We start from the raw sequence: 25,282 nt of genomic DNA on the forward strand, positions 1-25,282 counted from the left end.
AGTTCTTTCATGTATGACTGTAAATCTGTAAAATGCTGAATAAAATGATATAAGGTCAAATGCTGCATTATAGCAAAAGAATTATTCATTCTTTGATTGCAGTAATTACCTTTCATTTTTAAAAGTTCCATTAAAAATCTATCTGTTCATTCTTAATCTCTTAAGTGATAGTTTGTTTCTGTAATTGTTCCCTTTTATTACTTTTTTCTAACATTGCTTATCATAGCTATTCTTTTTGATCTCTGATAGTACTTGGAGATCTAATTCCATGGTTTTGTTTCTACTGACTCCCAGTCACCATGAATTCCTTTTTGAATGAAGTGTTTGGTGATCTTTGATTGTGAGTTTGATTTTAATTGGTTGGAGTTCTGTGAACCTAAAGTGAGAATTGAGGAATTTTTCCTGGGATCACTTCATCTTGCCTTTGAGTTCTCAGTGGGGAAGTTCCAGATTGCCTTTTCTAACCTTGCCTCTGGCCTGAGGCTGAGTTTAACAGTTGATCACTACTCTTTGGCAGCCCCCCACTCTACCTGTCTGCCTCTCAGGTACCAGCTCCAGCTCAATTCACTTAAAAAAAAAAAATTGAAGAGGATTCTTGGAACTTTTTCCCTTGCCTCTTTTGAAGATTAGCAGTGTCTCAAAATAATTTCTTCTTTCCAATATTTAGTTGTTCTGAAGCAGAAAAATCTCTGGGGCTTCTGTAAGCACAGGTCAGAAATCACTGTTCCAACAAATCTATGGGTGCCCATCATTGTATTTTCACTATGGCCAAGAAGAGGTTATTTCAGGAAAACTGATGAGATTTGTCATTATAATTATTGGCTACAGTTCAAATTTATATTAGATATGCTGCTTTTATTTCATTCTTTAAGCTCCTATAAATCTTTGTCCTATATAATAGAATGTATGACATAATAACACACTTCCCAGGTGGCTCAGTGGTAAGAGTCCACCTTCCGGTGCAAGAACTACAGGAGACACGCATGGTTCAGTCCCTGGGTCAGGAAGATGCCCTGGAGGAGGAGATGTACCCACTCCAGTACTCTTGCCTGTAGAATTCCATGGACAGAGGAGCCCGGTGGGCTACAGTCCATGGGGTCACAGAGTCAGACATGACTGAGTGAGCATGCCCATGATATAATAACAAGGGTCTTTGCTCCATTAAAAATCTTTCGCTGCTTTTTACATAGCAGTGAATCTTAGAACATTCTTCCTAAGGTGTCTTAAACTGATTCTCCGTTCACTAGCTTTATAGCTTTTACAATTCAAAATGGAGCAGTTATCCTTTAAAACGTATGCTGTAGTTATTTTCCGGATTATAATTTTAATAATATGTCCAGTTTTGCTTTATTGAAGAGCTTAAAATTAATCATGGAATGAACATTTACACAGATTGTATGGTGTGGTAAAGAAATAATTGAAGGGAAATTTTAGAAAACATTTAATTCCTTATATCACTGACATTTGGAAAACAATGTTTTTTCAGACAAGTATTGAAGTACAGTTTCTGTTGGCAAATGTTGTGATTGCTTTTATATTAATTTAAAACCTGAATTACATTAAAACCCAGGAATGAACTCACTAAAAATGGAGGCTGTGTGATAAGTTTCTGAGCCATTTATGGATTGGGTTTTGAATAAGCAAGTTTGTTAAACCACTGGGAATTAAAGATTCCAGCTCAACGTCTCAAGTTTCTGAAACAATACATTTTCTCAGACTTCATGGAATTGTTCTGTGTCATTTACACTTGCTTGGCTCAGCAGGCCCAGCAGTGAGGTATTTTTTATTTTATATTTGTTTTTGCAGGGATCTTAGCAACATCAATTGTGAAGAGCTTGGTCCATTGCCTCCTGGATGGGAGATCCGGAATACAGCAACAGGCAGAGTTTATTTCGTTGACCATAACAACAGAACAACACAGTTTACAGATCCTAGGCTCTCTGCTAACTTGCATTTAGTTTTAAAGTAAGTTTTAAAAAATATACGTGTTAAAATATGAGTCTCAACAAAAGACTGATGGATGCTTTTTGTAATAAATGTGATAGAATGGCTTCTCTCTTCAGTTATAAATTATTTTTGTTGAACATAATTTTATGGGTATACCAAATGTTACTCTGATGTTTGGATATTTTAATCCCAACTGTGCTTAAGTAGGAACCTCTCCTGAAATGTTACAAAAAGAGTGTGTGTCAGAGGTTTGTCCCAGTACACCTGCAGAGACAGGCTGCTTTGTCCCTCTCCCCTCCACCCTTCCAGTGCCCTAGAACTAGCTCTAGGAGACTTGAATCCATCCCAGAGGACTTTCTGCTGTCAATTTTGTCCTTCAGCTTGAATCCTTTTTTCCCATTTGTAGGACTGAAACAATCTCTTTCACAAATCTTTGTGAATGGGCTTTGATGTATCCTGTTTTTTTTTTTTTTTTAAATTAAAATACAGTTGATTTATAATACTGTGTCAGTTACAGGTGTATAGCAGAGTGACCCAGTTATATGTATATATTTTTTCCAGATTATTTTCCATTATAGGTTATATAAGATATTGAATATAGTACCTTGTGTTCTGCAGTAAATCCTTGTCGCTCATCTGTTTTATGTATAGCAGTTTATATCTGTGAATCCCATTCTACTAATTTACCCCTCCCCACCCTCCCTTTCTCCTTTGGTAACCATAAATTTGTTTCCTATGTCTGTCAGTCTGTTTTTGCTTTGTGTATGGATTCATTTATATTATTTTTTAGATTCCACATATAAGTGGTATCATATATAATATTCGTCTTTCTCTCTGGCTTACTGCACTTCGTATGATATTCTCAAGGTCCATCCATGTTGCCGCAAACGGCAGTATTTCATTTTTTATGACTGAGTAATATTTCATTGTGTGTGAGTGAGAGTATGTATCCTTGGGTTGTTTCCTTGTCTTGGCTCTTGTAGATAGTGTTGCTATATACATTGGAGTGCATGTATCTTCTTGCATTAGTTCTCATGTTTTCCAGATGCATGCCCAGAAGTGGGATTCCTCGATCATATGGTAGCTTCATTTTAGTGTTTTCAGGACCCTCCATACTGTTTTCCGTAGTAGCTACACCCATTTACATTCCCACCAGCAGTGTCGGAGGTTTCCCTTTTCTTCCCACACTCTCCAGCATTTATTATTTGTAGACTTTTTTGATGAACTGTTTTAAAATTGGCTTTGTTGAAATTTAATTGACACACAATAAATTGTACATATTTTCTATGTGTGGTTTGTTTTGACACATTATATACTGTGAGACCCTCACCTTAATGGAGATAGTGAACGTATCCACTGCCCTGAGAGTTTCCTCTTGCCTCTCTCTAGCCTCTTGGTGGTTCCTCCTCCCACCCCTTCCCTAGTTTCCTGAGGCTGCCGTAATAAAATACTACACACTAGCTGGTTTAAAACAATATAAGTTCATTCTCTGGCAGTTCTGGAGACTGGAGTTCAGAGCCAGGCTGGCCCAGGGTTGGTTCCTTCTGGAATCTCTCAAGGAGGATCAGTTCCATGCCCTTCTAGCTGCTGTTGGTTCCCGGAAACCTTGCTGTTCCTTGACTTGTGGGAACATTATTCCAGTCTGTTCCTTGTCTTCACCTGGCCTTCTGCGATCTGGTCTACCCACAAAACATCTGCCACCAAGTGTGGGAGTTTTTTCCTCAAACATTTCAGTTCTCCCCATCTACAGGCTTGAATTCAGTCTAATGCTGCCCAGTTGGCATCAGGCCTCACAGGTGAAGGGCTCAGTTTCAACAAGACCTACCATATTTCTTGCCAACTGGCTATGTGTTGAGGTGTTCTCATGACCCTCGGGTTCAGCAGTTTGCTAGAATGGCTCACAGAACTCAGGGAAATTATTTCCTTACTGTTACCAGTTTTTTTATAAAGGGTGTAACTCAGGCACAGCCAAATGGACGCGAGGCATAGGACAGGGGAGGGGCAGGGGGCTACATGGGACTTGGCGTGTACTCACCTGCAAGGTGCTGCATCCTCTGGGCACCTGCAGTGTGTTCATCAACCCAGCGTTCTGAGCACCAGCATTCAGGGGTTTTTATGGAGATGTTATCACATAGGAGTGATTGATCACTAACTCAGTCTCCAGCTCCTCCCCCCCCCCCCCCCCCGCCGGGGGGGGGGGGGGGGGGGGGGGGGGTTTGGCACTGAAAGTTCTAGGCTTCTCATCAAGCTTTGGTCTTTGCTGCGACCAGGCCCCATCCTGCAACTATGTAACAGTCACTTCACTGAAACAAAAAATGCTCCAAAACCCAGGAACTTGTAAGGGACTTAGGAGCTTCCGTGTCTTGTACCAGGGACAAAGACCAAATATTGGAACAGAATATACTTGTCACCTCTGTCACTCAGGAAATTTCAAGCATTTTAGGAGTTCTGTGTCAGTAACTGGGGACAAAGACCAAAGTCTTTATCTTAATATGTTACAGCTTCTCCCCTATATTCTGGATCCAAATTTACCTCTCCTTATAAGAATTCCCGTCTGTTGGGTTTAGGGCCACCCTCATCTAGTGTGACCTCATTTGACTTGAGTACATCTGCACAGACCCTGTGTCCAAATAAGGTCAAAGGCAGGGGTGCTAAGGCTTATGCCCTCAACTTATTTACTTAGACACAGTTCAGTCCACACCTCATTTTCAGCCAACCACCGATTTGCTTTCTGTCACTATACACTGCAGTGTTTAGAGTTCTGGATAAGTGGATTCATACAGTATGTCCTCTCTTTTGTTTGATTTCTTTTACCCAGCGTAATCATTTGAGATTCATCTCTGTTGTTGCCTGTATAGTTCATTTCTTTTCATTCCATTGTGTGGATAGACCTCAATTTATGAATCTGTTTACCTGCTGATAAATATTTGGATTGTTTCAGTTTGGGGCTGTGACTAAACTGCTATGAACATTTATGTTTAAGTCTTCCTGTGGACATACACTGTCACTTCTCTTTGATAAATAAACACCTAGGCTGCATCATATGACAGATTTGTGTTAAACTTTTGAAGAGACTGCCAGGTTGTTTTTCGAAGTGATTGTGCCATTTGACATTCCCACTAGCAGTGTGTGAGAGTTGTAGTTGCTCTTGGTAACACTTGGTTTCAGTTCAGTTCAGTCGCTCAGTCGTGTCCGACTCTTTGCGACCCCATGAATCGCAGCACGCCAGGCCTCCCTGTCCATCACCAACTCCGGAGTTCACGCAGACTCACGTCCATCGAGTCAGTGATGCCATCCAGCCGTCTCATCCTCTGTCGTCCCCTTCTCCTCCTGCCCCCAATCCCTCCCAGCATCAGAGTCTTTTCCAGTGAGTCAGTTCTTCGCATGAGGGGCCACAGTCCTGGAGCTTCACTATGGTTAATATTAATTCTAGACATTGTAACAGGTGTGTAGTGGTATCTCATTAAGTTTTTTAAATTAATTTATTTTTTATTGAAGGATAATTGCTTTACAGAACTCTCATTAAGTTTTAATTTGCTTTCCTGTAGTAACTAATGATGTTGAGCATCTTTTCATGGGCTTATTCCCATCTGTATGTCTTCTTCGGTGAAATTTTTTGCCTTTTTTAAAAAAAAAACTGAGTTTTTTTTTGAGTTTTGAGAATTCTTTAGATGCTTGAAATACAAGTTTTATGTCAGCTATAAGCTTTAGAAAGATTTTCTCCTAGACTGTAACTTGTCTTTTCATTTTTTTAACAGTGTCTTTTGAAAAGTGTAAAGGGTCTTTGAAATTTAAGTGATGTTCATTTTATCCATTTGTTTGTCTATGGATTGTGCTTTGGCACCTAAGGCTTTTGGCTTTAGGTTTTACACTGAAGTCTCTGATCCACTTTGAATTAAAGTTTTGTATCTTTAACTTCATATACCCAAGTTCTTTTTTTGGGATAGGATTAATACCATTGTTTAAAGAGTATTTTTAATATATTCTGTTTTGATTTATATACGTGTGTGTATACAAAAAACACCTTTATTACAATGCTTATGAGAATAAATGGTGATTTGTCATTTTCATCAAAGCTGCGTTTTTTTGGATAGTTACGTGTTCTAGGTATAAATTTGGGCCTTTACCTATTGAATCATTATATGTAAAGTAAGTTTGAGTGATTTGTTAGAGAACTGAAAGTTATTTTTATTTTTTCATAGCTACCATTGTCCTTTACTTTTAGGTTAGAAGATTATACTCTTGTCTGTTGTGTGTGAAATTAGATTCCAACGGAATCATTCAGCATTTGCATAGACATTAATCGTGAATTACGTGACTTTTTATTTCCTGACAGTTTACTGAAATTAACTCATTCATTATATCATAAGATTCTTTAAAAAAATTCTTAGATGAAGCTTACAGTATTTTTGTCAGGAGAATAAATATATCTCTAGGCAATGTGCCTTCTAAAAATTATGTTTCTACTATACTTGGGAGATTATTTTTGTGTATTTGTGGTAAACTGTGTATGCAGTTAGAGGTCACTTTAGCATAAGAGACAATGTGAATGTACTTAATGCCAGTGACTATAATACTTAAAAATGGTTAAAATGGTAAATTTTATGTATGTTTTACCACAGTAAAAAGATAAGGACTTCCTTAGTGGTCCAGTGGTTAAGACTCCATGCTTCTACTGCAGGGGACACAGATTTGATCCCTGGTCAAGGAACTAAGGTCCTGGATGCCACACTGCATGCCCGCCCCCCCCCCCAAAAAAAAGGAAGGAAAGAAAAAAAAATAGTCACTTTATAAAGCATTTAGACTTGTTTGTAAAGTGCTCATTTCTCTGTGACTTCCCACATTCCTGTGGTCTAGACTGTAACGTGCATAGGAGAAGGGGTCCTGCCAAACTGCCAGTTCCAACTGTTTGTCTCTTTCAGAGAGACAGACTCGAGATAACAGGCGCAGGGTTTGGCATGCGCCTGAATTTTGAAGTGAGAGCTGGTAAACTGAGTGGAGGAAAATGGAAACAGTACTTGAGAAAGTTGCTCTCAGCAGCTGTATAAAGCTTTTTGGATAAAACTCTCATTGTCCACTTCATAAATTCTAAGAAATAAACTCTGGAGCCAGTTTATTGTTGTCAGAAATGTCAAGCTAAGACTAAAATAAGGCCTCGAAATAATATAGATAGACTCGGTTTAGCATGCAGTGCTATTTTAAATGTATAATTGCAGTCTTTAAAAAAGATTCTTTACTAATGTTTGTTTACTTGTAGTCGTCAGAACCAACTGAAAGACCAGCAGCAGCAGGTGGTGTCGCTGTGCCCGGATGACACAGAGTGTCTGACCGTCCCACGGTATAAGCGCGACCTAGTTCAGAAGCTAAAGATTCTGCGGCAGGAACTTTCCCAGCAACAGCCTCAGGCTGGCCATTGCCGCATTGAGGTTTCCAGGGAAGAGATTTTTGAGGTAAACGTACAAGTCTGATTTTAAAATAGAGAGTTTAAATTCCAGTGATGAACTTGTTTTCCAAGTATAGACTGGGGGGACTCAGTCTCTTTAAGGGCTTCCCTGGTAGCTCAGATGGTAAAGAATCCGCCTGCAATGTGGGAGGACCTGGGTTTGATCCCTGTGTAGGGAAGATCCCCTGGAGAAGGGAATGGTTACCTACTCCAATATTCTTGCTTGGAGAATTCCATGGACAGAGGAGCCTGGCAGGCTACAGTCCATGGCGTTGCAAAGAGTCGGACACGACTGAGCGACTTCCACTTTAATCTCTTTAAAATGGGAGAATTTTCATTAATTTCTCTTCTTACTTGGGGGAGTAAAGGCAGTAGTATTGGAGAGGTTTCATATATAAGATAAACATTTGAATGGGATGAAGTGTGAGAGGTTCTGATGGGTGAAGCTTGGTCCCTGCATTGCATATACTGATTTGTTCATGAATTTTAAAAGACCACAGATATTATCCATCCCTTATTTTTTAATTCTTCCAAAAGGTAAGGGACTGTTCAATAAAAAAATTGTTTTGTCTAAATACTGTTGGACTGCTTCCTTAACTTATTGAAAATCTTCCTTTCTGGTATGTCCTTTTAGCTCTCGATTTGATAGCTCTAATAGCAGCGTCAATGTTCTTACATAATAAGTGGCAAGAGGTCCAAGGCAGGACTTGTCCACTTACTCTTAGAGGGTTCCAGGGCAAGAGATATTTGGGGACTTCATAATCCTTCTCCCAAAGGATGAACTTTTTCTCTCAGAACAGTTCTGACCTTGTTTGTACTCAGTCCTTTGTAATGTTAAAATAATGTAAAGTTGTCAGTGTAGTGAGGAGCATATTAACAATTACTTAACGTTCTTTGAAACTTTCTGTTTCTTACCTTTACTTTCTTTTGGAATCTGTCACCTGGATTAGGTCGATTAACTTTAAAAATGTGGTACTTCTGTCAGATTGGGTTTTTTTTAATATGTGTGGTATCATTGCTATAGTTAATAGGAGGACTTAAATATGGAGTCTTGCATTTAGTAGGTTTTTAATATGTATATCAAAGGAATTGATTTCAGTAGTATTAAACTATATCTGTTTTAAGTTCCATGAGGTTCCAAACACTTGGAGTTGATCCATTGATTTGACTGTTGAACACATTCCACCTTATTTAAATAAACGTGTTTCGTACGTGGAATGGGAAGGAGAGTTTAAACAAGAGTTAAAAACACGTAGTAATAATAGTATATTAAACATTTTTTTCAGGAATCATATCGACAAGTCATGAAAATGAGACCAAAAGATCTCTGGAAGCGATTAATGATAAAATTTCGTGGAGAAGAAGGCCTTGACTATGGAGGGGTTGCCAGGTAAAGACATACTTGGCAGTAAATGACAAATAGATCCTTATATTTGCAAATTAGATACTCTCTGTGGTGTAACCTTCTCATTGGTATTTAGTTTCTAACATAACGTTACCTAATGTTTGCAGTATGGAGGATACCCTAGTAGATACATTCATAATGAAGTTATTTTATAGCACTGCTACCAGTGAAGTATTTGTGAACTCCCCAATGGATCATATCTTCCAATGAGACTTTCTCTGAAAACTAGCTGCAACCCTACATGGACTGTTGGTAGGGCCTATAGGCCTGATATTTTCTCCATTTCTCTCCCCTCTGCTTTACATTGTCGGGAACAGTCTTGAGATTTTAATGCTGTGTATTCTAAACTGAATACTGTTTCCCTTTGCTTCCATTGCCGTGCTTTTTAACCTTGTTAAAGGAATGTTTGTGTCTGGAAGTATGTGTGTGTATCATAAATTCTCCATGGAATATTTTAGTACATTCAGTATGATGTTTCTGCTGCATTCATACATCAAGTATTTTGTTTCCAGGTGTGAGAATTCACTATATATAAATGCAGCAGAAACATTATAGCTTCTTTGTTAAAACATTTTAAGGACCATCATGATAATTCTGTCTCCCCTATTCTAAATCCAGCCTAAATGAAGTTTGTGTTTCTACCAGGTCCCATAATTGCTATTTGGCATTACTTGTTTTTACCTGTAAACTTTTTCTGTGACCCTTTTACTTGCAAATGGATAGTTTCCTTAGTTTGGATTTTTAGAATTGATCACTGTGCATGCATGCTCAGTCGCGTCCAACTCTTTGCAATCCCATGGCCTGTAGCCCACCAGGCGCCTCTGTCCATGGGGATTTCCCAGGCAAGAATACTGGAGTGGGTTGCCATTTCCTTCTCCAGAGGATCCTCCCGACCCAGGGATTGAACCTGAGTCTCCTGCTTGGCAGGCAGATTGTTTACCACTGAACCACCAGGGAAGCCTTTAAAAAACACACATATGCATAAAAATCATACAAGACATATTAGGTGTGAAAGTTGCTTATTGGAGATCTCACTTTTTAATTTATAGACTTTTCAAGTATTAAACGTAATGATTTGATTTAGACTCCATCAAATGATAGAACTTTGAAATGTTTTCCTTTAACTATTTTAATAGTGTTTCACTGCATTTCCTAAAATCATATTATTCCCCTGTTTAATCCATAATATCAGAGTATATCACTTACATGCCTTTCCTAGCTGAGGAATGACAGGAGTTGAGACTCGGACATCACCTTAAGTTCTAGACTAGTGATTGTATTTCTCTCTCACCAAGACAAGAAGTGGTCTTCCATACTTTGAAAAATGTAAATGATTTAATCAGTTTAAGGTGATAGAACTGGTTATTATAGGTTTTAAAAACACTGATGTATGCTTGAAACCAAGAAGTGGGATGGAACATCTCCAGGAAGTGCTGGCCTGCCCTTTCATTCCCGCTTAGACCAAAGGCCTTGGTAGTTTCTCACCACTTACGCGTTTATCATGGTTATTCTAGGGTTTACACAAAACAGACAGTGGAAATGGATAGTGAAATTTTCTTCCTAAAACCATACCAACAATAATACATGAATTAGTTATGTATGAATGTTATATATTGTACAAACTAGTATAAAACTGCCACGATTGGAGAGGATCAGGGTGGTGTGGATGGGACCACATGGAGGTTTTGAAATAAAACCATATTCTTCCCTTCTTTTTATATTTATTATGGATCACAAATTTGTTTAGTAATTGAAAGTAACAGACCACTGGGCTGCAGCATCTGATAGTACTTCTGGATATTATTATTATATTTGCTGATGTTAAAATGTCATAAAATTACCTAAAATTGAGTGAGACATGAGTTCAGTATAATAAAACAAGGGTTTTCATTTACTTTGGGGCTTGGTAGATTATTCTTTTTTAATTTTTAATTGGAGGATAATTGCTTTACCATGTTGGTTGGTTTCTTGTCATACAGCAGCAGAAATCAGCCATAGGTATACTATCTCCTCTTGAACCTTCCTCCCATCCCCCACTTTGTCCCACCCCTGGGGTTGAGCTCCATGGGTTAGTATACTTTTCTAAAGTGATCTTACATAACTAGTTACTAGTGCTTTATTTTGTTTTATTAAAAACTTCTTTGCTAACATTAATAGCATATCTTAGTAAAAGTATATTTATTAACAAAAAATTCCTGTGGCATATCTTGTTTTTTAGGGAGTGGTTATATCTCTTGTCACACGAAATGCTGAATCCTTATTATGGCCTCTTCCAGTATTCAAGAGATGATATCTATACATTGCAGATCAATCCTGATTCTGCGGTTAATCCGGTAAGGTTGGTGGTTATAATGATATGAACTAACTTACGACCTACAATGTTTTTTCATCTTTAAATGTCAATGTGGTCTATGACATAGGTTTGCTGTCTTTGTTGAAGTCCCATCCTTGGACTTGGCAAGTCCTCTTTTAATCTTTCTTAGATAAGTGGTGATGAGTGTGTGCATCGGTTGGGCCCAGGGAGGTTTACCGCATCACTGTTTACATAGCTCCAACTGGAAATGACAATGCTGTCCACAAGGGGCGCTGATTAAATTATGACGAGAGACAGCATGACCTGGTTAAGAGCTTAGACTCTGGAATTAGACATGAGAACATATCCTGGTCCCGTTACTAACTAGCTTTGTGACTTTCATTGACTTAAGCCTCAGTGATAAAATATAATTTGAACCTGAGAGAAGGGTTGTGACTGTTAAATGAGACCCTGAACAGTGCTATACGTTATTAACCCTATTACATATTATTAGGTACTCAGCAAGAGTTAGCAGCTGTTACTAATTTGTTGGTTTTATAGTATTTCTATTATCTTTCCATACAAGGGTATATTATAGAGCCCCTAAAATGATGTTGTGCGATAATGGATAATGATACATAAAGATAGTATTTGTAATATATTAGGTGAAAAAAAGATAATGAAATAGAATGATGCAACTTTGGTAAACATACATATGTGAGAACATTGAAAAAATCCACACTGTAATATTTACAGTGGTTATCTCTGAGTGTTAAGACTATGGGCTTTTTTTCATTGTCTGTATTTTCTAAATATTTTGTAGTGAACAGGTACTGCTTTTTTAAAAAAAAAGTGCTATTTGTAAGATAAAAGGGAGGCTTAAAGGTGAGCTTAGGGATTGTTAAACAGAGAAGTAAAAGAAGTTTAAAATACAAATATCCAACAGTAATAAAACAATATATCATGGAAGACCAAATCTGTCTAAACATGGTAGGCACGGTAGGTTCCTTGCTAGGTATTCTTCCTAAAGGGAAGATTTTTAGGTGAAGATTCTGCTTGACCAGCTCATTCACCGTAGTAATGATAGATCACGTTTGTTGAGCATTTACTATATGCCAGGTCCAGTGCCTTGGGCTTCATCACCTCATGTTACTACCCACAGAGACCCTTTTTAGATACTATTATTACCCTCATTTTCCCAGATAATAGAAAATTATTTCTAAGAGGTTAAGCAGTTTGCCCAAGTGTACATAGCTAGTAACTGGTAGAAACAGGACTCTAGGCCAAGTTAGACATGAAGTCTGTGCTGTTAAATCTGTGATGTTTTGAAGTTCATTTCGTGGTAGGTCAAGAGAACTGGGAGGTAGAGAGTTGAAAGCTTTTCCGCATGACAGAGCCATGATTATAAGGAGCTCAGCAGGAGATGGGCGGAGAGAGGAGACCAGGATCTGCAGGAGATTTAGTGAGGCTGCAGAGGGACTAGACTCAATTTCTGAGGGTCAATTTTTCAGAGTGACTGCCCTTTCTTTGCGCGAGGCATTGACTCTGCTGTAATATTTTATAGCAAAGTATAGTATCTTAAGGGTGCCCTATAGAAACTCTCCCTAATGAGTATTGAGCTTTGATATGATAACCTATCCACTTAAATAGTTATAAACTGGAGTATAAGTTGATACTTAAGATTTTAAAAATTACTGGGTTGCTTACATATTTGTTAAAAATTTCCTGGATAGTATCTACCTTGAATATTTATGTAAACTCTTTTCAATTTCAGGAACATTTATCATACTTCCACTTTGTTGGGCGAATAATGGGAATGGCTGTGTTCCATGGACATTATATTGACGGCGGTTTCACACTGCCGTTCTATAAACAGTTGCTGGGGAAGTCCATTACTTTGGATGACATGGAATTAGTCGATCCAGATCTTCATAACAGTTTAGTGTGGATACTGTAGGTATTGAGTCTTATTCATTAGAATCTGAGCTCTTAAAAGATATATGTTTCAAAATGGATGTACTTTTTTGAAATATAAAACCTGATGCACAGAAAATATTAAGGGTGCTCATCTGAGTGATGGGACCACATGGGGCTTTACCTCTTTCTACTACTGCTTTTGTGTATTTTTCAAATTCCTAAACTTTAGCAAAAGTGTTATTTCTTTAAAAGGGGAAAATGTAGTATACTGTATTTTTAAAAGCACTTAATGATTTCCTCAACATGATGCAGGTTCTGTTTCCATTTATCATGTGTTAGAATAAGATATTTCTGCTCAAATGATGATTGCTGAAACCGTACTTTAAAAGGGTATGTGTAAGAGTCAGTTCCGTTTGTTGGGAGGTCATTCGTCTGTGAAGATACATTGGCCATGCTTGTTTTTACCAGGTACACAAGTAGCTTTCTCAGTGGGGCTCCTCAGGTGTTTGGTCACTTGGATTACCGAGATTCTGGTAAAACTTCTTACCTGAAAGCCAAACAGAACTGAGGTTTCCCTGTGTAAAACTCAGCTTTCCAGGGCTTCCTCTTTACTCAATAAAATGTTCCCAGGGTTTATGAAGGTTAAAGCTCTTTGACTTTTCTGCCCTAGGAGGAACAGTGGCATAATAACTAGTAAAAAAAGAACATAGGGTCAGATGTTCCTGTGTTTGTCAGGTCATAAAACTAACTTAGTTTTATTTGTCTCACCAATTACTATATCTCCGAGATCTGAATTTTAGATTTTCTAGTCACGTGTCTTTCCCTATCTTCCTTTCTAGCGAGAATGATACCACAGGTGTTTTGGACCACACCTTCTGTGTCGAACATAATGCCTATGGTGAAATCATTCAGCATGAACTTAAACCAAATGGCAAGAGCATCCCTGTTACTGAAGAAAATAAAAAAGAATATGTCAGGTAAACACTTGTATCTTCTTAAGCCTGAGACTTGTTTTAATATTCTAGAATGGTACAGAAAAACATTGATGCTTAGGTAGTATTACTTACTGCCACTGATTAGGCTTCTGCAGAATTAAGTGGCTTAAAAACAACCACCATTTTATTATTTCTCATGGTCCCATGGGTCAGTTACTTGGATCGAGGACAACAGGGATAGCACACTGCTCCTCCGCGTGGTGTCAGCTGGGGCAGAAATGTTCAGATGGCCTCTTCACTCACATGTCTGATGTTTCACCTGGGGTGGCTTGGCTGGCTGGGGGCTGCCTGGAGTGGACGCTGGGTCACCATCTGGCACCTGGTTCTCACTGTTGGCTGGGCTCCTTGGTTATCCCATGTGGTCTCAGAGGCCTGTCTCTTCAGCACAGTAGCCAGACTTCTTATCGGATGGCTGGTTTGCCAGCGCCCAGGAGGAGGAGTTGTGGGGTCTTTTAAAGGCCTGAGGCTGGGATTGGCCCACGTCACCTCTGCTGTATTCTTTTGGTTAACGCGAGTCGCACACCAGCTCAGGTTCAGTTGAAAGAGGGGCTGTGCAAAGGCACTAATTTCAGGAAACACGGTTTGCCATGTCATATGTGGTGTAGCTCCCACAGCTAGCTGAGCAGAAGCACTTTTGTGCTATATTACTAGGGCTTAATCCTATTTATAAATAAAGATGTTGTGGGTTTATATAAGAAATACATGTTTTCAACAGAAATCTAATTTATGAAAATAGAAATATATTTGATATATATTAAATATAAATATAGTAGAAATATTTATTAAATATAGATTATATAAGAAGTACTATATTTCTTGTTAAAAAAAATCAAGAAAATGTTCAAGTTTTACAAAATCACCTGTTGATTGAGGAATCTAGAAGTATTGAGATCATTTGGCTCATGGTATGTAAAGTTTTTCTAAGCATTAAACTATGATAATCAAATTTAGGAGTGTGAACTTCACCATATGTACACAGAAGTGTGCTTGCTGTACTTTTTTGCACAGAATATGTCCTCAGGTCTTACTGGCTGAAATGTTTTGGTTTATGGATGAGGCCCATCAGTCTTGTAGCCTGTGAACACTGGTAGAGCTTTGTTGGAAAACAATTTGAAAACAGCTGCCAGAATGAAAATGCATATGCAGCTCCATTCTTAGGGATCTATTGTCTGGAAACACATTTGTAATTAAAGAAATATAAGGCTGTTTAAACCTGAAAACTGAAAAATGTTTGTAGAAGAGGATGATGAATATAACAGAATATTGTGTGGCTATTTTAAAGAGATTCTGCATAAGCTGTCACTTAAAAAGCATGTCTTGGAACAAAGTCTGTATTGTTTTATTCTCATACAGAAGATGTTCAGGAAGACCACTTACCCAATAAAAGGTTGCCTAGGGTGGGGGAGTGGAAGTGATAGGCCTGGAAGTAGAGACGAAAGAGGGTAAGAGAGTGGACTTTCGGGTTTTACTCTGTCTCCACATTTAATGGTTGATTTTTAAATTATGATTTTTCTTTTAATAACAAACACATTTGTAACTTGATGAGGGACTTCCCCATGGTCCAGTGGTTAGAACTCCATGCTTCCACGGCAGGGGGCATGGGTTTGAATTTTGATCTCTGGATGGGGAACTAAGATTACACATGTCAAGCAGTGTGGGCCCCACCCCCCCAAAATACACACACATATATAACAATTAAAAAATAAAATAATAAAAGAAGAGTGAATGGGAATTTCCTGAAGTTCAGTAGTGTGTCACTTCCAGGATCTAGAGTAGACTGCTCACTCCAGGATTCAGTCATGTTTACAGCACACAGTAATTATTCCTTGGGGCTTCCCAGATGGCTCAGTGGTAAAAAAATCTACCTGCAGTGCAGGAGACATAGGTTCAGTCTCTGGGTCAGGTCCCCGGGAGAAGGAAGCCTGGGGAATCTCAGTCCAGGGGGTGGCAAGAGAGTCTGACACGACTACCACTGATTATCCCTTACCAGATAGTTTTGAAATTTTAAAAATTACAAAGAAAAACTTTTTACAGGTATGCAGTTTTGATGTGCCCTTAAACAAGGAAAAATGAGGTCCCCCAAGGGATACAGTTAATATTAAGTAACTCATTTCTTAGAGAATTATTTCTCCAAAGTTTGGGAAAGGAAATCCTGACAAATTGGGAGTTTGAGTAGTTCTGAGGTTTGTGAGGTACGTTTTCCCAGGAAGATAGATTTAAAAAAAAAAAGCACTTCATGTGGAAAGCGTAAGTCCAAACAAAGCCGTGAGTAGAGCCACACATGAGATGTAGTTTTGTGTACCTTTTGTTGCTAAATTACACCTTCCAGGGCTTTTAAAGCCGATGGGGAAAACGAGTGGCCAAAGGTGCTGGCTTGGTGGCTTTACTGTTTCTTCTCGTTTTGGATATGAGAATTCTCTTCACCCCCCTTCCCCCATATACACCCACAGAATATAAAGAAAACACCCAACACGTTCAGATTGTATTTTCAAGTGAAATCAGAAGTCATTTTCAGTTGAATGGGCTCTTTTTTCTGGTTATTGGCATGCATGCTAGAAGCTAAAAAAATAATTTCATTTAGATTTTAACTTCAGACCCATCTGCTCTCCAGCCAACTTCCAGTTTAATAGGAGTTTTTCTGAAGTGAAGAGTTGCTGTAGTGATGCTGCTTTTGTTAGTGGAAGGTTACTGTTTTTTAATTTATACTGCTTATAATTTATACTGAACTGCCTCACTGCTGAGGATCCATCTACCTTCGGTAATATGAGATTCTTTTGGATTTTAGACTAAATTCTTAACGTTAGACACTTGTAAAGTGCAATGTTGCTAATGTACTAGAGATTCATAGTAATTACCAAATCTGAATATATTTCATCATACAAAACCCCTGTCCAATGTTTCCAGGCTTTACGTGAACTGGAGATTTTTACGAGGCATTGAGGCACAATTCTTGGCCCTGCAGAAAGGATTTAATGAAGTAATTCCACAGCATCTGCTGAAGACATTTGATGAGAAGGAGTTAGAGGTCAGTGTATGGATATCATGACGTCATCTAGTATAACAAAGCAAGGTTGAGAAGTTTGTTACTTAGTTTTAGAGGAGTTGTATTTCTGGTGCTTTTGAAGTTTTTCTATGTGTTGCTGTGAGAATTCTAACTCATAGGAAAAGCCGTTCATGTTTTGGAAATTCTGCAAGTAGTCTCTTATATTGTGACTCTCCTTTATTTTTCCATATTTTCCATTCTTCCTTTTAACAGGTTTTGTGTATTTTGTGTATATTCTTCCAGTGTTATCTCCTATTCTTTAAATGGCTCTTGATTTAGTTAAGTGAAACTTTATCAATTGGTCTCCACCATATTGCAGTTTATTTGGAATAAAAACCTAGACCCAAGTGGATTTACGTTAAGCTTTACAAGAAAGCATTTGATAGACAAAAACCTAGAGGAAACATCCAGGATCGTCTCTATCTAAACAAGAACCCACCTGCAATGCAGGAGACCTAGGTTTGATCCCTGGATTGGGAAGATCCCCTGGAGGAAGGGAAAGGCTAACCACTCCAGTGTTCTGGCCTGGAGAATTCCATGGAGTACCGTCCATGGGGTTGCAAAGAATTGGACATGACTGAGCAACTTTCCACACTATCTAAACATCGTCAATCTCTTTGGAAATTTTCGTTACTAATACAGACTTTAATAACCAGTTAACCATTGTTTTATTTTAAAGCTAGTCCTTAAAGCACCTTAGGTTTGGTTTTATAATTAAGACCTTTAACAAATACATCTGAATTGCTACTGAACTGCTTTGAAAAGTAATAAGATTTTATTCTACTTGAGGTCCCAAAATTTAATTAGTGCCTAGGGATAGCATAAATATTGGAAGTCTATACATAATTTAAAACATGATTTTATTAATTAACTTTAGTGTCCTTTCTAACTAAATCTGTTAACAGATACTGTTAGACAAACCTAAAAAGATTGGTTTGACTCAATACCACCCCCATTCTTTTCGTGATTGAACTATTCAATAGTGAAATGATCAGAAGGAAGTAGGAGGAGGAGTAAAACACAGCAGAAATGATAATAAAGTTGAAATACGATGCCTTTTTTTCTGTTCATATAATAAATAAGGAATTTGGCCTTAAAGTTACCACTCCTCTGAAGAAAGGAATTTTGAGAGGTATATTCACTATTATAAGTACTTCTGTAATTCTGTTTGGATAACCACTTACCTGTTCATGTAGCTGTGATTCAGTATTTTTCAGAACCCTGTAGAAGCTTTGTTGCAGATTTTATTCAATAATGTTAGGTTTATTATATAATTTCTACTGCTAATGAAATTAAGCTTTTATAAGAAATATATATATATATAATTTAGTGTTATCCTGGGTTATTATAATTAATTGTAAACTATGGGATTTGCAGGTTGAATTATGTTCTGTACTACATACTATCATAAGTCAGTGTTATACACAGGTTAGTAAGATGACTCTGTCTTGGCCCCTAAGGAGGTGTATTAATAGGATCAAAGTGATTTTGACACGTCACTTATACTGAGCCTGCATCAGATGCCAGGCAGAGCTCTGTGACAGTGCGTTCATATATTTTGTACTTTGGTCCAACTTTAAACAGACTGTACCACTTACTTAACACAATTTCCAGTGGTTAGAACTCCATGCACTATTGGTTGCTTTCAGAGGATATAATGAAACAGATATTACTGCTTTATTACCGCAGAGGAAACTGTGGCCAAGGGAAGTGAGCAGAACTGCCCAGAATGCCAAAGCTAATAAATGTTGACATTGGAATAGTAGATACAGGTCTTAAGGAAGGCATATGTAAACTGTATTTACTCTGAATCTAGTTTCTGATCATTAACATTTAGATTTCTACTGTGAGATTATGGACCTTCTCATCTTGTCATGTCCATCACTGTGGTTCTGAGATCCTGGGTAGGGAACCTGCAGTGTGTAGGTACTCATGGAGCTTTTAAAAAATACAGATCCTAATTCACCCCAGATTCACAGAATTAAAATATGAGCATAGAACCTAGCGTGTATATTTTGAAAAACCTTCCAGATGGTTCTGATGTCTGCCATTGATTAAGGACACCTTTTGAAAGCGAACATTGCAAATCTAAAGTTCCGTTTTAGGGAATTTTTGGCCTGACTTGGGTTTCCATTGTTCATTATTTGTGCAATATTTTAACAGCTCATTATTTGTGGACTTGGAAAGATAGATGTTAATGACTGGAAGGTAAACACCCGGTTAAAACACTGTACTCCAGACAGCAACGTTGTCAAGTGGTTCTGGAAGGCTGTGGAGTTCTTTGACGAAGAACGACGAGCACGGTTGCTTCAGTTTGTGACCGGCTCATCCCGAGTGCCTCTGCAGGGCTTCAAGGCTTTACAAGGTAGGAGAGAGGGAGGCACAGACGATCTGGCATCTCGTCGTCGGGGGCAGGGAGTTAGTATTTGGTGTATGCAGATGGTGTACACATGTGCTTATAAACAGATTCTCTTTTCACTCTGGTTCTTATCTGTAACTCTTGTGTCTTGATACCTTCTTCTCCTTCCTTCCTTTGTTCCCTCCCAAGAGCCTCTCCCGCTGGGTTCTCTGTGGTTGTAGTGAGTGCCGCATGTCAGGGGCGTGTGTGCTGACGCTCTGCCTTTCCTGGGCACCTTGCTTTACAATGCTGCTGCCCGTTCCTCTAGGGGAGTCTGTCTGCTTCCATGCTCACATCTCAGCCTGGCAAACGTTTACCCACCTGGGAGGCTTCTCCCCTCTACTTTTTAAATCTTTTAATAGAGGCAGCATGAGTCATGGAAGCCATTTGTCTGATCAGAACACTTTTAGTTAATGCATGGCATCAGACCATCTCACAGCCATATTCCATTTTTAAGAATTGTTTTCCGTGGAAGAGCTGTTCAGTTGGGGGATGAGTTGGGATATTGCTAGTGATCGTGGTGCTTCACTGGGTGGCAGTGTTCCTTTACCTCTGAAGCTTTTCATTTTTAAAATTGCTGCTGCTGCTGGTGACTGAGGGTGTAGGAAGCAAGACTGGTACATGACTCCACAGTGCTGCGTACAGTCAATGTGTCAGAATTCCGTGGGGGAAAACAGACCTGAGTCGTGTTTGCATTCCCTATGTGGAGAACTCGTTACCAGCAGACTGCCCAGCTGCATGAAGTGAAGTTGTATTTCTGCCAACTCTTTACTCTCTAGACTGCTGATCTTTTGCTCTCTGCAAAGTCTGAGGAGTGAAACCTAAATTTGCATTAGGCTGTCATCTTTTTTAATATGTGCTGGATCTTGGATTTGCCCCTTTGGGACAATGATTGTCCACAGAAGACAGAAGTTGGCAAAAGGTTTCAATCCTGAACTTTTTCTTAAATCGAAAGGCTAGCAGATCAAGGAATCAGCCTTGTTATCCAAGGTCAGTTCCAGCTTTTAAAAACCCAGATTCTTTTCCTGGGCCTTTTGGCAGCTGTGTGGAGTCAGCAGTCCTCCCTTAGCCCTAGACGCTATGGTTTATGTACCAGTTTTCTTCGGAGGTTTTGAAGGCTGACACGTGCCCGCAGCGATCTGACCCACATTGGCTCCCCCTGCAGGTGCCGCAGGCCCACGGCTCTTCACCATACATCAGATCGACGCTTGCACTAACAACCTGCCCAAAGCCCACACCTGGTGAGTTACTGCAGTAGCTTTTCTCCCTCGTGCTAGCTATGTAGGTGTTAGTTTCAAACAGATTTCACATTTTGTTGTTCTTTTTACTGAATGGACCCTTAAAAGAGTTTCTTATCATTCCTTTTAAATGGATTAAGAATCCAAAAATGGGTAGGAAAATCCCTTTGGGGGATTTTCAAGTAAATCTCAACTTGAGAGGAATATAGCCTCTTTCTTGTAGTTTTCTGTATTAGTTTAGTGTAAACTAATACACACTTGCCAGTCAGTTGCCCTGTTTTGAATGAACTGTGATTTGCTTATTTACAGCTTCAATCGAATAGACATTCCGCCCTATGAAAGCTATGAAAAATTATATGAAAAGCTGCTAACAGCCATCGAAGAAACGTGTGGATTTGCTGTGGAATGACAACTTCAAGGATTTACCCAGGACTCTATTTATAGCCTGAGGGACAGACAGCCTCCTTTCAGCAGAATTTCAAGGAATGCTGAAATACAGGAAAATGCCCCCCCCAACCCCCCCTTTAAAAAATTTTAGGACACTGTGAGGGGAAAGGACAATTTTGAAATTCCTTTTCAAGGAAAAAAAGAGGTCTTTATGCTTTGCCATGAGGCCACATTCAGCTGCTATTTAAAATTAATACCTTGAACCTAAAGAATGCTGACTTTTCCTACATTTCCAGAGTTAGGCAGTATTCTACACTTAAAGACTACTACTATTTTTATAAAAGGTAATCTACTCAAATCACTTCACAGATTTCAAGTCTATCAAACATCAAGACAACTTCAGCAGTCGGTACAAGTCACGTTTCATTTTGAATACATGATTTTGAACAGCTCCTGTACTTGCTCTTTGTAAAAAATAAAATAAAATAAAATTATTTTGAATTATTCTACCTTTGTAAACAATTGGCTACAAAAGAATCTTTAAAAAAAATTAAGCCATTTACACATTTAATTGCATTTTTCTATAGCAAAGCATTATATTTTAGAAGCATTATATGTTTCAACCTAGCCTGAGTCTTTTTTATATTTTTCAAGCACGAATTCTCTGGAATACAGCTATATAATTTTGGTTGTCAAGTTCCTAATGCAACCATTTAGTCTGAACTTAGTAGCTTACTTGCTACAATAAAATGATGCATTCAGGGGCTCCCTATTCTTTAAGAGACTTTAAAACAGAAACCTTAATTTTTTATCTTGAATGAGTATGATCAGGTATTTTGGATTTACGTTGCATCTTAAGTGGAAATACTGCATTTTTATAGCTACTCAGATCACATGGATGAGATGGGATTTTCATTCTGTTACTGGGTCAGCTTATCTTTGATATATATATATACTATTTCTGTAAACCAAAGTCTCCTATGACAAGTGCACCTAATTCATATTATATTTTAATTATGGTAAGTTTCTATCAAGTAAACCATCCTGAATCTCCGTTTAGCTGCTCATATCTTAATCAGTTAAAATTATGAAAAAGGAGAAACTCTGCTCGAAAGATTATTTAGCAAAGCTTAGAAAACTCTTTTACCTAACAAAATGAAGTGGGGGTGGTGGGGCAGGAGATGTGATTACTAAAAACAAAAACCAAAAAGTGATTCTAACTCTCTCATATACATTAAGTCTGAAGAGTAATTTTGGAGGTAATGGAATCTCGGTTCCCTTGATGTTGAAGATCAGCATTTGATTTTGAAACATCCAGATTCAGCTTTCAAGGTGCGTGGCATGTTGCATGATCCAGAAGGCAACCAGAATTCTGGAGTGAGAGCTTGGAAAAATCTGAAGTCATGAGTGGTTTTTTAAATTCAGCCGTCAGAAATCTGTACTGTTCATTTTTTACATTGATGTGAAATCAAGCATAGCAAATTTTGATGAGACAGCTTTGTTTAAATTTTGCAGCTTAATTATCAAGTGAATCAGCCCTTTGTGTACTTTCATTTGATGGATTGGTTTCAGCCTGTGTTCTTGGAGCCAAGGGCTTCCTCAGAGGTGCCTCGGAAGTCATGGTTAGAGAGGAGGGACAAAGAGAGGGCGAAGAAGGGCCAAGTTGGTATTTGAGCAGAGGCCTCGAACTCCCCACCCCCTTTTACCCAAAACAGCTCTGATTTTTCTTTTATATATATATAGGAATTTCACGTAAGGTTTCAGAGACTAGGAGGGGTGGGGGGATGGGTAGAATACAAGAGGTGGAAAACTTGCTGCTTAAAAAAAAGTTGAGAACTACTCCTGGAGCTTCTCTGTATTTATTTCATTCAGCCAAATTCGACAGCCACACGCAAGCTGGTTTAGTCGTAACTGTGTAGTGGCGATGTGCTTATGCCGAACTGTTTCTTCCCACTTTGTTTTCTTACTGCATTCTTAGTTGTACTGGAGAACATCCTGAAATACCCTGTTTGATTATCAGTAGTTTTCAGCTTTCACAATAATACCTTATTGGTTGCAGGTCCATCTCTCTTTCATATTGCAGCACTAGCGCAGTGTAATTGTGCCTATTATCATCTTTCAGTAAAAGTAAGTGCATGATGAACACTTCAGAGAAATTATAACTGACAGATGAATAATGAAATGCTACTCTCAAAATAATGTACAAAATAGAGCAGGCAAATACCATCGCTTTTTGAGTGCCTTTTTAACTTTATAATGACTTAATAGAGCTTTAAAAGAAAGAAACTCCCCTCCCTTAGAGTCTGTGGTATCACCAACATAATTTATAAAGACATGATTTAGATTTCGTTTTCAAAGTCACGTTACCGGATCACTTCTAAACAGGTGCTGAGCAAACAAAACCCCCTAACGAATCATTGAACCTTGGACTTGCACCTCATGTTTAATGTGAATATTTATTTCCACATGTCACTCTTAGCTGGGTTTTCTCTAATCCTTCCTCTGGCTGTGTTATTTCAGACACGTGATGTCGTGTTCCCATACAATGCCTTTGCATCGTGAACGCTCAATTGTGAACCGTGGTTGCTTTGTGGCGCTCTTGCGCAGTGCAGAGGAGAGTCTGTTTCAGAGGGCCTCACTTGGCGTGAAGGTTAAACAGTGCCGTGTACAGTGTACATTTTGTTTTTGCACATAGTTTGTTGCCCTGAATGGGTTTTATTTTTAACCAAGTCTTTTTTATTTTTTCTTTGTAATTACAGTCCAGAGCACAAGTTTCCCTTCTTTTAAATACAGTGTAATTTGCTTTATTTTACAACACTAAGTTGGCTTGAACTTCCGGTGCATTGAGCTGGCTGCATTGATGGGAGTTACAAGATTGTTCCAGACGTCTTGACAGTTTGATAGAGCAGCTCCTCCTGCTTGTCTTTAGGCTGCAGCACAGCCAATGGCTGCCATTTGTGGTATTTAATGTACTTACGTTAGAATGATGGTTGTACCAAATGCTGAGTTGTTCTGTTTCTAGATGTAATTAGTTCACTTATTGTAATATTCTTCTTCTCTCAAACTGACTTTAAAAACAAAATTTTATCATTTTCATTGTATGTGTATTTATTACAGAGTGTTTTAGCTTTGATATTCTTTGTATTTTCACTCAGTTGTTACATGAGCTTTATCAATAACATCTGTATAAATGGTTTTTAAAAATTAACTATGTATGTGTCCATGCCGAAGTTGAGCAATAAATGAATGCTGTTTGCACTGTCACAGCATCAAAGTTTTTAAAGAATATTGAGTTTATATTGAATTGTTTTCAAGAACTTTGGCTCTATCAAGAGTGACTACTTACAGACCATACAATGTGAAGTTTAAGAAGATTCGTGGGCCTTCCTGAGCTGATGTTGTCACGCGGCAGAGCCTGAGGGCTCGGGACCCCTTGTGCCAGGTCTGGCAGGGAAGCTGTTCGTTTTCTCCTCGGTGGCGCAGCCTTAGTGGTCAGTGTGGCCTCTAACAGCTTGCCAGGCTCTGGAGGGCAGGGCTACGACTGGGGCCTCATTTGCTTCCTTGGTGTTGGGCAGTAAAATCCTCGAAAAGCAGAAATCAGTTACATTTTCCCAAGGAGCCATGGCTTTAAGGGTCATAATTCACAGTTCTGTAAATGTAGTGAATTGAAGTCTATCTGCCTACATGGGTGGACAGAACTGGATGTTCTTTCATCCACAATAGTCTGTGTAAGTCTCTCCTCAGCATAGGCCACACAGAGAGGCGTGTCTCGGCGGGGCGAGGGGGTGGTGGTGCAGTGGAAGCAGTCCTGTATTAAAAGTTCCCAGAGTGGGCATGGGGGTCCATCTTTACATCCTTTTGAATGTATCTTTTTTTGCTTTGCCTCACATTGCCAGTTTACTTGTTATGATCTAAAATTAGTAGTAGTACCATCTATGAATTACCTGAAAGTTTGAGTAATACGTGACGTTTTTCTGCCCTGTGGTGACCTGAAAGGTCTTTTTATCATAATGAAGGTTAACCTCAGCACCACCCACTGCATTTATTTGTACTTGATATCCCAAATGCTTTCAGTAGGATATGCACAGCGGAATGGAGCAGAGGTAATTACACAGAAAAAGGCTTAAAAGCTCATGATGATATTCTTAGCAAACTAGACAAATTAGATTTTAAAGTTACATTTCATTAAAAGGTACGCACCATAAACGTGGCTCGT

General features: G+C 38.6%; 1 protein-coding gene across 1 annotated transcript in view; it reads left to right on the forward strand.

The window, feature by feature from the left end:
* The window catches only part of SMURF2 (SMAD specific E3 ubiquitin protein ligase 2), a 114,544-nt gene extending 90,190 nt beyond the window's left edge, over positions 1-24,354 (forward strand). The window contains exons 10-19 of the mRNA XM_040244959.1: positions 1,807-1,965; positions 7,205-7,397; positions 8,677-8,780; positions 11,014-11,128; positions 12,863-13,041; positions 13,845-13,982; positions 16,905-17,025; positions 19,207-19,408; positions 20,607-20,682; positions 20,989-24,354. Of these exons, the coding sequence (XP_040100893.1) occupies positions 1,807-1,965; positions 7,205-7,397; positions 8,677-8,780; positions 11,014-11,128; positions 12,863-13,041; positions 13,845-13,982; positions 16,905-17,025; positions 19,207-19,408; positions 20,607-20,682; positions 20,989-21,088 (1,387 nt within the window). The 3' untranslated portion in view covers positions 21,089-24,354. The remainder of the gene's footprint in view (positions 1-1,806; positions 1,966-7,204; positions 7,398-8,676; positions 8,781-11,013; positions 11,129-12,862; positions 13,042-13,844; positions 13,983-16,904; positions 17,026-19,206; positions 19,409-20,606; positions 20,683-20,988) is intronic.
* Positions 24,355-25,282: the final 928 nt, after the last annotated feature.

This window comes from Oryx dammah, unplaced genomic scaffold (genome assembly GCF_014754425.2).
Source record: "Oryx dammah isolate SB20612 unplaced genomic scaffold, SCBI_Odam_1.1 HiC_scaffold_8, whole genome shotgun sequence".
NCBI lineage: Eukaryota > Metazoa > Chordata > Mammalia > Artiodactyla > Bovidae > Oryx > Oryx dammah.